At 48.1% G+C, this 17,634-nt stretch overlaps 1 protein-coding gene and 1 long non-coding RNA gene across 2 annotated transcripts in view; one reads left to right on the top strand and one right to left on the bottom strand.

Moving 5' to 3' along the window:
* The window catches only part of LOC147032155 (uncharacterized), a 101,037-nt gene that overhangs the window by 28,279 nt on the left and 55,124 nt on the right, over window positions 1-17,634 (top strand). The gene's annotated exons all lie outside the window — the stretch shown is intronic.
* On the bottom strand, window positions 1,812-3,376 carry LOC147032156 (uncharacterized). The gene is made up of 3 exons (XM_085858180.1): window positions 2,813-3,376; window positions 2,504-2,716; window positions 1,812-2,407 (listed from the first exon to the last, which is right to left on the bottom strand). Exons 1-3 carry the CDS (start codon window positions 3,149-3,151, stop codon window positions 1,994-1,996), a joined length of 966 nt encoding a protein of 321 aa, XP_085714306.1. The 5' UTR covers window positions 3,152-3,376; the 3' UTR covers window positions 1,812-1,993.

Below are 17,634 nucleotides of genomic sequence, written 5' to 3'. Positions count from 1 at the left end.
ACAAAAAGGTATATGTTCGGTGTGTGGTTCAAAAAAAAATCAATTTATCTCCAAACACAAACTCGGAGGAGATATACAAAAGTTTTTATCAGGAAGTAAATTTACAACTACTGGAATACCAGGGGAATTACATCTTCCAGGGTATTCTTTCTGTGGTCCAGGCACAAACTTGAATAAGAGATTAGATGAGGCAGACAATCCTAAATCCTGGAGTAAACCAATCAATAGAGTTGATGAAGTGTGCATGAGACACGATATTGATTATGGGAATACCACAACGTTGGAAGAAAAGCATGAAGCCGATAGAGAAATGTTGTATAATTTGTCTCTGATACAAAATCCAACCTTGAGAGAAAAAGTTGATAGGTTCATCGTGAAGAAGATGATTAGTGCTAAATTGAAACTTGGACTTGGAAATTCAAAAAACTTATAGGCTCTAATGATGCCATTAAGACTGAAGAGCAATTAGCTGATGAATTACATAAACCAATATTCACAAAGTTTCAGAGAAGGAAAGTTTATTCCAAGGAAGTTGATTATATCTGGTCTGCTGATTTGATTGAACTCAATAATGATAAGGGGTACAAGTATGCTTTAACCGTTATTGATTTGAGGAGTAGATATGCGTGGGTTGTCCCTTTAAAAAACAAAACAGGTAATACTCTTATGTTAGCTTTTCAACAGATATTTAATAAAAGTAAGAGAAAACCTAAGAAATTGTGGACTGATGAGGGTAGAGAGTTTTATAACAAGACATTTATGAATTTTCTAAAAAATAACAGTATTACATTATACAGTACCTTTAATGAAGGGAAGGCAGTTGTTGTTGAACGTTTTAATCGTACCTTAAAAGAGAGACTATATAAAAAATTCACACAACTCGGTTCACAACAATGGTCATCTTTTATTCAGGATATTGTGGATAAGTATAATGACACGATTCACACGTCAACAAATATGAAACCATCAGAAACATTTACAAAATTAAAATATGAAAAAGAGATTAATGTCAGAAAACCTAAGTTCAAAGTTGGTGATATCGTAAGAATATATAGGTGGAAATCTCATTTTTAAAAGGGTTTTACTGAACGATGGACGAAAGAACTTTTTAAAATTGTTGATGTAATAGATACAGTTCCTTGGACTTATAAAATATATGATTTGGAAGGGGAAGAGATTTTAGGTTCATTTTATTCACAGGAATTACAAAAGACAAAACTAAGCAGATAATACACCTTTGTGGACACTCGAGGGCCAAGTCCGAGGTGTACAAGTATATAATGTGTGTCAAGGGGTGGACGTTCTTAGATCTGTGAACCCCAAACACAGAATCCTCAACTGAATAGTCAAGGCTTAACTTTTGTGTGTGTGTGTGTGTGTGTGTGTGTGTGTGTGTGTGGGTGTGTGCGTGCGTGTGTGTGTGTGTGTGTGTGTGTGTGTGTGTGTGTGTGTGTGTGTGTGTGTGTGTGTGTGTGTGTGTGTGTGCGCAATGGGAGCAATAGGTTGGCGCTTCACTCCCTCCTACTATACACCGTTGTGGACACTCGAGGGCCAAGTCCGAGGTGTATAACAGTATATAATGTGTGTCAAGGGGTGGACGTTCTTAGATCTGTTAACCCCAAACACAGAATCCTCAACTGAATAGTCAAGGCTTAACTTTTGTTTGTTGATGTGTATGTGTGTGTGTGTCCCAACCCTCACATTCAAAATCTCAACCCCAACCCTCACATTCAAAATCTCAAAATGAGATTCAAAATCTTTTTTCAAAATGAGATTTCCACCTATATATATATATATTTTTACGTTTTTTTTTTTTTTCTCTTCTTCCAATTCTGTCTTTTAAGGCTTTCAGGTTTGATGACAAAGAAAGAGGGAGTAAGAACTTTCTTGATAGGTTTAAATCCCAAAGAGTGGTAGCATTTCAAGTCTTCAAAATAACCCCAACTTTCCAAGTCTCCAAGGTAGTTATTTAAACCATCAAGGCAGAACTCATTTACTGATTTTTTTTCAAAATTTGTGAGTCTCCAAGGTAGTTCCCATATTTAGAACCATCTTGGCAGAACCCTTTTCCTGAGTCTCCAAGGTAGTTATTTAAACCATCAAGGCAGAACTCATTTACTGATTTTTTCAAAATTTGTGAGTCTCCAAGGTAAAACTTGTATTCTGGCTCATCAACGTATAACTTGTTCAGTGGGTATTGTCTTGATAACTCACAATGAGTACTATTGCTGTAAAACTCTTTTTCAGGATTTTGCTGGTCTCCAAGGTATAACTCTTTGGTTGGGTTATCAAGGACGAACTCGTTCTGTGGGTCTTGGTCGCTCATAAGGTCTTCAACCAAGCCAACAATTTCGCCCCAAGTTGTAGCAAAAGCAGTATTTTCATTTCGTATTTCAGACACAATTTCCTGTGAGAGAAAATAATAATGTATTAATTAAGTTATTTAATTATTAAATGAGTATGCTTCAATCAAAGTTTGAAAATAGGAAAATAAAAATCTTACCTCAACAGATAAGAGGTTTGAATCCAGTTCATCAACTTGAAGGTTTAGTTCCATACAAGACAGAGAGTTCCAAGGAACACCAAAGTCATCCCACTCAAGGTCTTGCTCGTTCTGTAGGTCTTGGTCGCTCACAAGGTCTTCAACCAAGTCAACAATTTCGCTCCAAGTTGTAGCAAAAGCAGTATTTTCATTTTGTATTTCAGATACAATTTCCTGTGAGAGAAAATAATAATGTATTAATTAAGTTATTTAATTATTAAATGAGTATGCTTCAATCAAAGTTTGAAAATAGGAAAATAAAAATCTTACCTCAACAGATAAGAGGTTTGAATCCAGTTCATCAACTTGAAGGTTTAGTTCCATACAAGATAGAGAGTTCCAGGCAAGCACACAGCACACCATTGCCAGCAAAAACAAATGTTTAAAATGGAGCCTGGGTTTGAAGCTTTTATAGAGAAAGACTGGTGGGTGTGGTTTCCTTTGGAAATTCCCTGGGCAAGCCAAGCAAGCCTTCATTGGGAAATTTTTCAAAACCATAACATCCTGTAATTTTCTAGTGATTTCTTTGTGAGTCAGAGATGAACTGGAAATGATGTAAGAGTGGGCGGGGCTAAGCAAAAGTAGGCGGGGCTTAGGAAAAGTGGGCATGGCTTAGAAAAAATACCTTCTGAAAAGTGGGCGGAGCTTAGCAAAAGTGGGCGGGGCTTAGGAAAAGTGGGCGTGGCTTAGAAAAAATACCTCATGAAAAGTGGGCGGAGCTTAGCAAAAGTGGGCGGGGCTCAGAAAAAGTGGGCGTGGCTTAGAAAAAATACCTCATGGAAAGTGGGCGGAGCTTAGCAAAAGTGGGCGGGGCTTAGAAAAAGTGGGCGTGGCTTAGAAAAATACCTCATAAAAAGTGGGCGGAGCTTAGCAAAAGTGGGCGGGGCTTAGGAAAAGTGGGCGTGGCTTAGAAAAATACCTCATGAAAAGTGGGTGGGGCTTAGCAAAAGTGGGCGGGGCTTAGGAAAAGTGGGCGTGGCTTAGAAAAAACACCTCATGAAAAGTGGGCGGGGCTTAGCAAAAGTGGGCGGGGCTTAAAAAAAGTGGGCGGGGCTTAACAAAAAAATAACCTGTGGCTCAGGAGGTGGTCAAACAAGAGCATTAAGAGAAGTTTATCATTTCGTAATGGCACAAAAGGGGTATCTTCAAAAATATAAAGATTCAAATGTTTTGTTTGTCAATATTTTAGATGGGGATTATTGTGCAAATAAAATTAAACTATTGAAGGAATTTGAGAATGAACAAATCTTTATAGGTTCAATGAGTGAGCTGTTCAACCCCCAGGTGTTCAATTCAATGAGGTTCAACCTCCAGGTTAAAAGGGGAGACAAATAAATATACCTTGGGATAAAAAGGGGGTTTATTTTTAGGGGAAAAAAAAGGGAATCGCTGAAAATCCCCCATTCATTTACATGGGGAAAAGTGAGCCAGAATCAGTATTCTTACCCTACTGGTATGTTTAAGGTGTAAGGGTGGGCGTGTGGGGATTCGCCCCCTTTTTTTTGAATAAGATAAATGGCAATGAGTGTTGCAACGTGCCTTTTATACTGGAATATCATTTCAGCCTTTTAACCTGCTGCTTCTCAAACTCATGCTCATTTTCCTAATTATTAGGGATCCACTTCTCTGCCAGTCTGTTTCTCTGAAGCTGTCTGTCCAGGTCGGAGCTTTGCTGACCTGACTCCACCCATATTGTAACCTGAAAACATAGGGGCAATACCCCTGGGTGGTCAACTGGTTGCGGCTGGATAATTTTTTTAATGCCAAGAACGAACGTTGGTACATCACGGGTGACGAAGGTTGTGCTCAAGTTTCATCGAAATTGTGTTTGTGCTTTCAGAGAAGAAAGCAAATACATATTTTGAGGGGCAACCCCCATAGACCCCCTTAGGGCCCGTTTTTACCCCTTAGCCCGAATTGGCTAAGGGGTATTGTCGTCATAGGCGTTGTCCAGGCGTCCGGGAGTCTATAAACTTTTGGTTTCCGTCAATTTTGAGGAGAACGCCTTGTCCGATTAAATCCATTTTTGCAGTGTGTGTTGGGGCTGGGTAAAAGAAGGTTCCTTTCAATAATCAGTGAGATGCGATATCCAATATGGCGGCTAGGGCAGCCATCCTGAATTTGGTTTCCGGACAATAACTTGTGAACGGCTTGACAGATTGATTTTATTTTCATGGGGGTATAATGGGGGTGGTTAGAGGAAGGTTCCTTTCGATATACAGCACAATCCGATATCCAATATGGCGGCTAGGGCAGCCATCTTGAATTTGGCGGGCGTCTGTGAACTTTTGGTTTCCGTCAATTTCGAGGAGAAAGCCTTTTCCGATTAAATCCATTTTTTCTGGGTGTGCTCTGGTTGAGTAGAAGAAGGTTCCTTTTAAAAATGGGCACGCTGCAATTTTCAATGTGGCCTCCATGGCAGCCATCTTGAAATTGGTTTCTGTTGATTTCGAGGAGAACGCCTTGTCTGATTAAATCCATTTTTGCAGTGTGTGTTGGGGTTGAGTAGAGGAAGGTTCCTTTCGAAAATGGGCGCGCTGCGATTTTCAATGTGGCCTCCATGGCAGCCATCTTGAAATTGGTTTCTGTTGATTTCGAGGAGAACGCCTTGTCCGATTAAATCCATTTTTGCAGTGCATGTAGGGGCTGGGTAGAGGAAGGTTCCTTTCGATAATCGGTGCGATGCGATATCCAATATGGTGGCTAGGGCAGCCATCTAGAATTTGTTTTCCAGACAATAACTTGAGAACGGCTTGACTTATTGATTTCATTTTTGTGTGATATAATGGGGGTGTTTGGAGGAAGGTTCCTTTCGATATTCAGCGCAATCCGATATCCAATATAGCGGCTAGAGCAGCCATCTTGAATTTGGTTTCCGGACAATAACTTGAGAAGGGCTTCACACATTGATTTTATTCTGGCGAGGTATAATGGGGTTGAGTAGAGGAAGGTTCCTTTCCAAAATGGGCATGCTGCGATTTTCACTGTGGCCGCCACGGCAGCCATCTTGAAATTGGTTTCCGTCAATTTCGAGGAGAACACCTTGTCCGATTAAATCCATTTTTGCTGGGTGTGTTGGGGCTGGGTAGAGGAAGGTAACTTTCGAAAATGGGCGTGCTGCGATTTTCATTATGGCCACCATCTTGAAATTGGTTTGCGTCAAGGGGCTGAGGGGTTACGCCCGCTTTGCGGTGCTATTTTTTAATTTTTTTTTTAATGCAATGAACAAACTTTCGTACATACACCGTGATGAACGTGGTGGTAAAGTTCCATCAAAACTGTATGCATAGTTTCAGAGAAGTTGGAAGTATTTGTGGACGGACGGACGACGTGCCAACCCATAAGGTCTTCCTTTCAGAACGACATTCCAGGTGAGCTAAAAATCAAATCGTACGGCTGCTTCTCATCGAAAATGTTCATGATTAATATTTGAAGTGTTTAATATAATTACAAAAAATCCAAGCTGTCCTTTTGACGGCCTTTTACGCTATACACTGGCGGGGAAAAAAATTGGAAGGCTTTACATAATTTTAGTTTTTGCCCAAGTTTTCAAACCTGAATAGTGTTCAAATACAACATTTATAAACAAATGATTTCACATGTGCATGGACATGTATTCACATATGTGAAATAAATAAAGTAGATTGCATCATTTCTGGATCTGCCAAATTGCTAAGACCCATTTTGGAAAGCTCTACGTGCAAAATGTAACTCACAATGTCCAAATGTCATACACCTCCACACCCGAGGGTTTCCCACAGCTGCTGGCCTACATGTGTGTGTGTGTGTCGAGTTCTACTGGAGCATTCTGATGTGGAGTGTGATGCACCATAATGATCTCATTGAGTTGATTCAGCTCATTAACTACAAACAACGCAGAAGAATTCCCATGTTTTACACTTCCTGGAGAGAGCAGCTTATACAGTACCTGGAGAAAGTCTACACTTCCTTTCAAATTATTCACCTTTTGTTGCCTTGTAACCTGGAGTTAAATTGCATGAAATCAGACTTTTTCCACCTATATTTACACATCGTAACCCACAACTTCGAAATGAAAAACAAATTCTACTAATGTCATAAAATTAATTAAAAATACAAAACTAGAATATTGTTGTGGTTACCAAATTCGCAAACCACCATTCAGGTCCCTTAGGTGAGGTATCTCGCTCGGTAAGTGCATGTGTAGTTAGGCCCAAACCCGTTGTCTAGTGGGAATACATGTCATTTATGCGTGCTGCGACTCTTCAGGATAGCCGTTTTTCTTTTACTATCTTTATTTTGGACCAACCGCCATGATTACCACCACAACCACAACATCAACCACCAACCACAACACCGCTTCACCACAACCGCCACGACCTTCACGTCACACCTCGCAACCGTAGCATCGCCACCGTTCTTGCCCCGCTGTGGGTACCGGTGTTGGACTCGTGCAGGGCGCGCGCCGAACAGCGTGTACAAAATCACGGATTTTGTGCTTCAAAAACGGATCAAAAACGACACACGCCCACTTTTTGCCATCCAATCGGTGAGCGAGGGGCGATTTGGCCCCGCCTCCAGGACGATCGATATATGCAAATTTGTGGATCAAAAAGCCTTCACGCCCACTTTTTCTCGGGCCAATGGGGAGCGAGGTGAAAGGTCAAAGGGAGGGGGTCAAAGGCGAAGCTACGGGGGGATAAAAGGACCGTGTTAGTCGGTCGGAGAGTCAAGAAGAGGAGAGTCCAGAGGTGGAGAGGTGGAGAGGTGGAGAGGTGGAGAGGTGGAGAGGTGGAGAGGTGGAGAGGTGGAGAGGTGGAGAGGTGGAGAGGTGGAGAGGTGGAGAGTCGGAGAGTCCAGAGGTGGAGAGGTGGAGGGTCGGAGAGTCAAGAGGTGGAGAGGTGGAGGGTCGGAGAGTCAAGAAGAGGAGAGTCCAAGGAAGAGTCCGGAGTCGGAGGGTGGAGAGTCGGAGAGTCCAGAGGCGGAGAGTAGGAGAGTCGGAAGCAGAGGGTCAAGACTTCGCGGGCGGTGGAGCTGCTCGTCGTGTGCGTTGGAGTCGGAACGGAGGGGACGAGCTGTGGAAAGGCGGCGACACCAGACGAGGGGGTGCTCGCGTCGTGCAGGAAGCTGCACCCGAGGGAGGCCGACAGCGCGACCTGGCCGAGGTGGAGACGCTCGTCGCACATAATAAAGATCCTCTATACCCCGAGCATCAGCAACCAACTCCTGTTTCCCCCCGCGCTGAGATAGTGCGACCAAGGGGGCCCCTTTCCCACCCCCTGCCAGACACTGTCCGCGAGGTCCGCGGAGTTGGGGCGCCATCGCCGCTCCGCGTCTCATCACCAGACGGGTAGGCGCGACCCGGTCTCGGCCTCAGGCCCGCCTCATCCTTGAGGGTATTCTTTCCTTGGTTTTGGGTATGTGTTGTCGGCGCCGTCTGTGAGGTAGAATTGTATAAGTGTTGCCGTGTGCTCGGTAGTCGGTATTAGCTCTGCATTGTCTTCGCTTTTATATTTGCTTTTTGTGTAAATGGAATTGTGTTTTTTTCTGTGTGCTTTTGGTGGAATTGAATATGTGTGCTTCCCGTGTGCCGCGAATAAATGTGCTTTGTGTTGAACTGTTTCCCGTTTCGCTTCGTCATTTCTCCCATTGAACCCTCATCTTGCTTCACGTAAAGGGTTGGTAGTGGGCTGAATACGCCCGATAATTAATCGAACCGTCGAGGTCGACGATAACACCGCTCGGTTATTCTGATAGTACGGAACGGGTCGCTTAAGTGGCCCGTGTCCGAAGTCGACCTGCGGCGAGGTGCGTCCGAAGTCGACGACTGGATTGTCCGTCCGGTGGGCGACGTGCCGCGATTCGAGTTACGTGGCCGTCAGCACGCCGGCGGGCGCGAATCCGCAACACTGGTGTCAGGTCGTGCGATACAAATTCATCGCCCTCCTCGCGGCACTGGTATCGGAGAACAGGAAAACAGGCTCTCCTGTCTCCAATTAAATTCACGGGAATCGGTCCAGGGGTGAGAGAAGCGACCCCCGATTCCCTCCAAATTACGAGCGATTCAAATTAGCCCTTTAAGAGAAGCAAGATGGCGTCTCAAGGCGAGCGGGAGCCGGGGGTATTAGAAATGGATGTAGAATGTGTAGAATCCATGGTCCAGGATGGAATCCCCGAGCAGGAAATGTTGATTGTGCAGGAACACGGACTCGCCCAACTGAACCCAGAGCCCGAAATGGGTGCGGCAGCGGCCGCGGTGTATGACACCTCCCCCCCCCCCTCTCCACCAAAACCCTTCCCCAAACCTTGCCGAAACGGCTCAGCTGAGTGCATCCAACATGGCCCAGCTATGCGCCATGCTGGCGGCAATGAACACCAAGATGAATGCGAAAATGATCGAAAAAATGGATGCAAATACAAACGAAATGAAAGGCATGAACAAACAAATGAACGAAAAGATGGATGCGAATACACAAAAATTGGATGCGAATACACAACAAATGAACGGAATGGAAACAAACATGAAGGAAGAAATGAAAAAGCTACGGGGTGAGACGCAGAACATGGGCCGATGCCTGCAGGCGGGCATGAAGGCCGTGACAACGGAAATAATAGTGGAGACATGGGAGGTAAAGGGTGAAGAGTTGGCAGTGACGGTAGCCGGGAAGGGAACGATAGAGGAGAGACTGCACGGTGAGGACGGGGTAAGTGACGCACACACACACACGGAGGTAGTGGAGGATAATGGGGGTGAGCTGGCGGACTGGGTAGAGACCCAGTGCGAGCACCTGGATGGCCTCCTCCAGGAACGAGGGGAGGGAGTATGCCCCCTTGAGGCGAGTCACGACCAGGTGAGTTCGGTCGTGCTTTGCGAGGTTGAGAGGAGGAGTGCTGTGGACAGGTGCACGGAGAGCTTGGGGGGTGTAGAGGCCCCGGAGACCCTTGTGGGGACACAAATCCCCAGTGTGGTTGTCCCTGTGTGTGTGGTGCAAGGTGTGAGTGCGGCACCGTGTGTGGAAGCGACCCCGTGTGTGAGTGGTGTGGTGGCGATGGTGCCAGAGTGCGTGCTTCCCAGCACGCCGGGTGTGGATGGGGCACCGTGTGTGAGTGAGGCCGTGTGTGTGAGTGAAACGGCCAGTATGAGTGAGGCACCACGTGTGAGTGGTGTGGTGGCGATGGTGCCGGAGTACGTGCTTCCCAGCACGCCGTGTGTGGATGAGGCACGGAGTGTGAGTGAGGCACCGCGGGTTAGTGCCCCCGCGTGTGTGGGTGAGGCACCGTGTGTGGAAGAGACCGCGTGTGTGAGTGTCGCCGTGTGTATGAGTGAGGTACCGCGGGTGAGTGCCCCCGCGTGTGTGGGTGAGGCACCGTGTGTGGAAGAGACCGCGTGTGTGAGTGTCGCCGTGTGTATGAGTGAGGTACCGCGGGTGAGTGCCCCCGCGTGTGTGGATGAGGCACGGAGTGCGAGTGAGGCACCGCGGGTGAGTGCCCCCGCACGCGTGAGTGAACGGCCGTGTGCAAGGTCGCTGTGTGCCAGGGAGACCGTGTGTGTGAGAGAGCGGTATGAGAGGGAGATGTCGGTTGGCATGCGGGAGCACGCAGCCGCGTCTCCCCGTGTGAATGTGATGGTGTGGACTGTGTGCGTCGTAACACGCAGGTATGCGTGTGTGGAATGGAGACGGAGACGGCGACAGAGGAGAGAAAGCCGGGTAGCGGCTGTAGCTATTTCGGGGACCGTGCCGGGTTCACCCAGCAGTGAGCACGAGGTTCGTGCTGTGCAACGCACGAGACCACCACGTGCTCGCTTGCGAGAGTGAAGTCCCGGTCCGGAAACGCACGCGGTGGATTTGCCGATCCCGCGGACGGACAAGTTTAGGCAGGTAAATGGATTTGGACCGGACGGGTTCTCCACGCGATCGTGTGTGTTAAGCTCCAACGGGCAAAGCACATGTGTTCGCGTGGGGAACCCCTCGAGACGTGGGGCTTGTTTTTTTTTATGCGCACGGTGACGCCATGGCTGCACGTGGGGTTGGAATCCGGCAGGAGGGGTATCTCTGCCGGATGGTCCCGTCCAAGGAGGGACGAGGAACACGTGCAGCTGCATGACGTCACGGGCAGGTGCAAAGTGCGCGAGCTCTGAGTTGCTGCGCAGGTGCTGCGCATGGGAAAAAAAAAAAAGCAAGCCTCACTTTCGGGTGTACAGGATTCCTGGGCAAGGGGTGAAAGACCCCCTTAACCCTGGGCACAGGATGGAAACTAGTTAGGGGGAAGGGTTAGCTTAGTTAGACCGACTTCATGGGGCAGGGGTAAGTCCTCATGGAGTCCGTGGAATGGATTAGTTAGAGGGATTGTAGCCAGATTTAGGTTGGGAAATAAAATGATTTTTTGGATTTAGAAGACAGTGACAGACTTGTGGATGTGTAGAGGGGACGTAGTTTAGCTACGTAGTGTTAAAAGGAACGTGCTGTAGTTTAAGGGACGACGTGGGAGCACGAGTTAGTTAGGGGATGCAGATAGAAGGATGGCAGAGTTCAGCGGTGTGTGTGTTGAAGAGTTGGTGAGTTGTGAGGCATGTGCTTGGTGAGTGAGTGAGGCCAGCGGGTCTGTGTGTGTGGAGTGAATGGGGAATGCATGGTGCGATGAGTGATTGGGGGGAGGAGTGACTCCCGCCCAAGGGACCCCGGGGTCAGTGTAGAGTGAGTTAGCTGGGTTAGTCAAATTGAAAAATGGAGGTCGTTTTGCTGTTGGTGGGAAAGTAGGCTCGAGACCCATTTGGAGGGGTGCAGGAGCCCTGTTGACGGGCTTGGGAGCGTGGCTGCGAAAGGTGAGTATCGCTGAGTGGGTACCCCGGGCACCAGGCTAGTCGGCCGTGGTAGGCCAAGGGCCCATGGGGGGCCGGGATAGCGTAGTGGGCACGGGTGCGCCTGCTTGGTGCAGGGGCCCGGAGCGCCATTGGCCGCGTGGGCAGTGTTGGGGGCAAGGGTGACCCTCGGAAAGGGGCCTGGGAAGCCAGCCTGCCACGTGTGCGTTTCAGGGGAGGTGCCATGGGGGGCACTCCCCGGTGTTAGGGAGCTGGTAGGCTCGGAGGCAGTGTAGTGCCCGGGGGTGCCATAGCGGGAGATTCGGCAGAGGGTCGTGCCTGCCAAAGGGAGCCACGTGTCCCAGCCAGGAGACCGTGTGAGGGCACGGAGAGAAAATTGGGGGGCGAGGCCCGAAATTGTAAGGACACCAACACAGGCGACGGGAATCTGGGTTGTTAGAACCAATAGTTTAAGCGAGAGGCGCTTGTTGAAAGCCCCGGGGTAGTTTAACAGTTAAATGGTTAGGGTAGATTAGGAGATGTACCCCTCCGCACCATCCATCCCCTCGCTGTCGTTGTGGGCCGCTGGACCCACTTTGGGTTATAGATCGCCGAACTCTGGGGAGGCCATTCTGAGGCTTCGTTGGGCCTCGACACAGGACGTTAGCTCTCCCTTATTCCCCTCCGGGAAGGGAACGTAGGGGTTGGGAGTAGGCTAGGTGACAGGATAGGTTAGCCGAACAAGGACGATAAAGGGGGTTAGGGGACGATTTATAGTGGGGAAGTAAGAAAAAAAAAAACAACAAAAAAATAAGTTGGGGCTAAATTGGGGTTTGACAAATTAAGGGAGTGGGTATGTACAGTGACAGGCAAAGGCGATAGGTTGGGAGGGAGACAGGTAGGTAGGTCCGAGCCCACCTTCCAAGTGGCCAGCACCACCGCACTCCCTCCACCAACCTCCACTGAACGGCAAAAGCTGGCCAGCTTCATCTGCTGGCTGTGTTTTCTGCAAGGCCTGTGTCATCGGCTGGCCGTGTTTGTCTTCGAGGCGGAGGCCGGCCAACTTCATCGGCAGCTGTTGTTTTGCTGCAAGGCCTGTGCCATCGGCTGGCCGTGTTTGCTTCAAGGCCTGTGCCGGCCAGTTCATCTGCCCGCTATGTTTGCCTGCAGCGGCCTTCTTCTGCGGGCTGTGTTTGCCTGCTACCTTTGCCATGCCATGCCCACTGCCCCGTTCACCAGCCCCGTTCAATTTTTGCTTTGCCCCCCCCCCCCTGTTCATTTCCATGTGCGCCAGGATCAAGGCAACAGTTTGCAAGCTGCGAGAACTGCCCCGTTGGCAGCTACAACACGGGCCTGCAGTGGCGGCCCGTGCACCGTGTTTGCGTCCATCCATCCATCCATCCATTCGTTGTGCTCATTGCGTGTGCCACTTGAGCTGGCACGGAGACTGCGTTTGTGCAGCCCATGCACCGTTGTGGTTCACTGAGTTCGATTCAAACCATCCATCCATCCATCCATTCGTTGTGCTCATTGCGTGTGCCACTTGAGCTGGCACGGAGACTGCGTTGTGCAGCCCATGCACCGTTGTGGTTCACTGCGTTCAGTTCAAAAGGGAAGGCCTTGGACTGCGTGTGAGCAGCCAGCCACGTTCACTGTCACCTGCATTGTTTGAGCCAGAGACTGCATGCGGGCAGCCTGGCTCCCTGCTAACTGCTTTCTTTTTGCAGAGTTCAATGATCCTGGGCCATGGTTTAGTGTAAAATTTGTAAGTTAAGGTTAAGATGTACTGTAAATATGAGTGCGCCCCCCGGCATGTCTGTCTAGCGCCGGCAATTTTATTTAAGTCGTCCGTGTGAGTGAGTTTGTTTAGATAGTTACGCAGCCCTCAGGTTATTTATTTTGGGGACACGAATACCATGAATGTCGCACTCAGGGATCCGTAGGTAAAATGTACTAGGGGAAAACTACACATGATGGCACACGAAAATTTGACGACTCGGGACGAGTCTGTAAAAAGGGGAGGGGTAGTGTTGTGGTTACCAAATTCGCAAACCACCATTCAGGTCCCTTAGGTGAGGTATCTCGGTAAGTGCATGTGTAGTTAGGCCCAAACCCGTTGTCTAGTGGGAATACATGTCATTTATGCGTGCTGCGACTCTTCAGGATAGCCGTTTTTCTTTTACTATCTTTATTTTGGACCAACCGCCATGATTACCACCACAACCACAACATCAACCACCAACCACAACACCGCTTCACCACAACCGCCACGACCTTCACGTCACACCTCGCAACCGTAGCATCGCCACCGTTCTTGCCCCGCTGTGGGTACCGGTGTTGGACTCGTGCAGGGCGCGCGCCGAACAGCGTGTACAAAATCACGGATTTTGTGCTTCAAAAACGGATCAAAAACGACACACGCCCACTTTTTGCCGTCCAATCGGTGAGCGAGGGGCGATTTGGCCCCGCCTCCAGGACGATCGATATATGCAAATTTGTGGATCAAAAAGCCTTCACGCCCACTTTTTCTCGGGCCAATGGGGAGCGAGGTGAAAGGTCAAAGGGAGGGGGTCAAAGGCGAAGCTACGGGGGATAAAAGGACCGTGTTAGTCGGTCGGAGAGTCAAGAAGAGGAGAGTCCAGAGGTGGAGAGGTGGAGAGGTGGAGAGGTGGAGAGGTGGAGAGGTGGAGAGGTGGAGAGGTGGAGAGGTGGAGAGGTGGAGAGTCGGAGAGTCGGAGAGTCCAGAGGTGGAGAGGTGGAGGGTCGGAGAGTCAAGAGGTGGAGAGGTGGAGGGTCGGAGAGTCAAGAAGAGGAGAGTCCAAGGAAGAGTCCGGAGTCGGAGGGTGGAGAGTCGGAGAGTCCAGAGGCGGAGAGTAGGAGAGTCGGAAGCAGAGGGTCAAGACTTCGCGGGCGGTGGAGCTGCTCGTCGTGTGCGTTGGAGTCGGAACGGAGGGGACGAGCTGTGGAAAGGCGGCGACACCAGACGAGGGGGTGCTCGCGTCGTGCAGGAAGCTGCACCCGAGGGAGGCCGACAGCGCGACCTGGCCGAGGTGGAGACGCTCGTCGCACATAATAAAGATCCTCTATACCCCGAGCATCAGCAACCCCCTCCTGTTTCCCCCCGCGCTGAGATAGTGCGACCAAGGGGGCCCCTTTCCCACCCCCTGCCAGACACTGTCCGCGAGGTCCGCGGAGTTGGGGCGCCATCGCCGCTCCGCGTCTCATCACCAGACGGGTAGGCGCGACCCGGTCTCGGCCTCAGGCCCGCCTCATCCTTGAGGGTATTCTTTCCTTGGTTTTGGGTATGTGTTGTCGGCGCCGTCTGTGAGGTAGAATTGTATAAGTGTTGCCGTGTGCTCGGTAGTCGGTATTAGCTCTGCATTGTCTTCGCTTTTATATTTGCTTTTTGTGTAAATGGAATTGTGTTTTTTTCTGTGTGCTTTTGGTGGAATTGAATATGTGTGCTTCCCGTGTGCCGCGAATAAATGTGCTTTGTGTTGAACTGTTTCCCGTTTCGCTTCGTCATTTCTCCCATTGAATCCTCATCTTGCTTCACGTAAAGGGTTGGTAGTGGGCTGAATACGCCCGATAATTAATCGAACCGTCGAGGTCGACGATAACACCGCTCGGTTATTCTGATAGTACGGAACGGGTCGCTTAAGTGGCCCGTGTCCGAAGTCGACCTGCGGCGAGGTGCGATCGCCCGGTCTACCCTCCGCGTGGGTACTTAGGTAGGTCGAATTTGGCGAGCAACCCTATCCCACGCGGGGGCTGATTGGCTCGACCGAAAGGTCCACCCGTGACTGGTTCCCGGCGTTAGTCCGAGAGGGTCACGACTGGATTGTCCGTCCGGTGGGCGACGTGCCGCGATTCGAGTTACGTGGCCGTCAGCACGCCAGCGGGCGCGAATCCGCAACAATATATTGGTTGGATAAGTGTCCACTGCCCTTATTATAACAATTGTAAATTAGCTCAGGGGTAGCCAATCACCTTCATAATCACATGTTAATTGGTCTCCACCTGTGTTTATTTGTAGTGATTCTGATTATTGCAGAATATAATCAGCTGTTCTTGTCGATTTCCTCTGCTGGATAGTGCATTTCACAGCAGACTCAACCGTGAGACGAAGAAGCTTCAAATGACCTCTGGGATAAAGTTTTAGAAGTCACAGATCAGGGCTTGGGTATAAAAATATTTCAAATGCTTTGAATATCTCTTGGAACACCGTCAAGCCAATCATTAAGATGTGGAAAGCGTATCATACTACCTACCAAGACCCTGCCAACATCAGACCGTCCCTCCAAACTGGATGACTAAGCAAGGAGGAGACTGATCAAAGAGGTCAATAGCAACTTTGAAAGAGCTCCAGGCCTTTATGGCAAAGACTGGTCACTGTGTACATGCGACAACAACATCTCAAGCACTCCACAAGTCTGGCCTGTATGATGGGGTGGCAAGAAGGAAGTCATTATTTAAAAAAAGCCCACCTTGAGTCCCGTTGGAGGTATGCAAAAAACACTCCGGAGATTCTGAAGCCATGTGGCAAATAGTTTTGTAGACTGACAAAACGGAAGATGGAACTTTTTGGCTTAAATGCACACTGTAACATTTTTCACAAACCCAACCCAACAGCACATCACCCAAAGATCACCATCCCTACTGTGAAGCATGGTGGTGGCAGCATCATGTTACGGGGATCTTTCTCATCAGTAGGGACTGGGGCACTTGTCAGGTGAGAATGGAAAATGGATGGAGGAAAATACAGAAAATCGTAGAGGAAAACCTGTTGCCCTCTGCAAGAAAGCTGAAGTTTGGATGGAAGTTCAATTTTCAGTATGCCAACGACCCGAAGCACACGGCCAAAGCTACATTGGAATGGCTAAGGTAGAAAAAGATAAATATCCTTCAGTGGCCCAGTCAGTGCCCCATGAAAATCCAATCAAAATCTGTGGCATGATTGCTGTCCATCATCGCTCCCCACACAACTTGACTGAGCGAGAACACTTTTGCACAGAAGAATGGGCAAATATTGTCCAATGAAGGTGTGTAAAGTTGGTAGAGACCTATCCTAACACTCAGCTGTTATTGCTGTCACAGGTGCTTCCACCAAGTATTAACTCAGGGGGTGGACACTTATCCAACCAAAATAATCTAGTTTTGTATTTTTAATAAATTTTCTGATGTTTGTAGAATTTGTTTTTCATTTGAAAGTTGTGGGTTATGATGTGTAAATACAGGTGGAATGAGAAGGGCACTCAGTGGAGCACATATCTCTGCCACGTAATGCCTGATCCATGAGAACATATCGGGCCCAATACATTTTTTGAGATATCATGCTATACAGAACAATATCGTTTTTGGTCCTATCTCTCAATGGTGAAGAATCACTTAAAAAATTAAATAATTTTCGTATCAAGATCCAGATCCGGATCTTCACCAAAATCGAATCAATTCTTCCTTCTTACACACCCAACCTGTCCACCAAGTTTAATCTGAATCCGTGCAAAACTTTTTGAGATATCCTGTACACAAACACAGACAGACAAACAAGAGAGAAAGGGGTGAAAACCATAACCTCCTTTACCACCTTTGGTGGTGGAGGTAAAAAGTCTGATTTAATTCCAGGCTATAAGGCAACAAAAGGTGAACATTTAACATTTTGAAAGGGGCTGTAAACTTTCTATAGGCACTGTGAGATCCTTCCATCCATCCATCCATTGGGACCTTACTCTGTGCAGAGCATTGGTGCTGCCGAAACAGTCTCCTTGTCAGTAGGGTAAGAATACTGATTCTGGCTCACTTTTCCCCATGTAAATGAATGGGGGATTTTCAGCGATTTATATTTTTTTTCCCTAAAAATAAACCCCCTTTTTATCCCAAGGTATATTTATTTGTCTCCCCTTTTAACTTGGAGGTTGAACCTCATTGAATTGAACACCTGGGGGTTGAACAGCTCACTCATTGAACCTATAAAGATTTGTTCATTCTCAAATTCCTTCAATAGTTTAATTTTCTTTGCACAATAATCCCCATCTAAAATATTGACAAACAAAACATTTGAATCTTTATATTTTTGAAGATACCCCTTTTGTGCCATTACGAAATGATAAACTTCTCTTAATGCTCTCATCTGACCACCTCCTGAGCCACAGGTTATTTTTTGTTAAGCCCCGCCCACTTTTCTTTAAGCCCCGCCCACTTTTGCTAAGCTCCGCCCACTTTTCATAAGGTATTTTTTCTAAGCCACGCCCACTTTTCCTAAGCCCCGCCCACTTTTGCTAAGCTCCGCCCACTTTTCATAAGGTATTTTTTC

Source organism: Eptatretus burgeri, chromosome 2 (assembly GCF_056783735.1).
Source record: "Eptatretus burgeri isolate ZD-2024b chromosome 2, Ebu_testis_v1, whole genome shotgun sequence".
NCBI lineage: Eukaryota > Metazoa > Chordata > Myxini > Myxiniformes > Myxinidae > Eptatretus > Eptatretus burgeri.
This window is presented reverse-complemented; position numbering and strand designations above follow the sequence as displayed.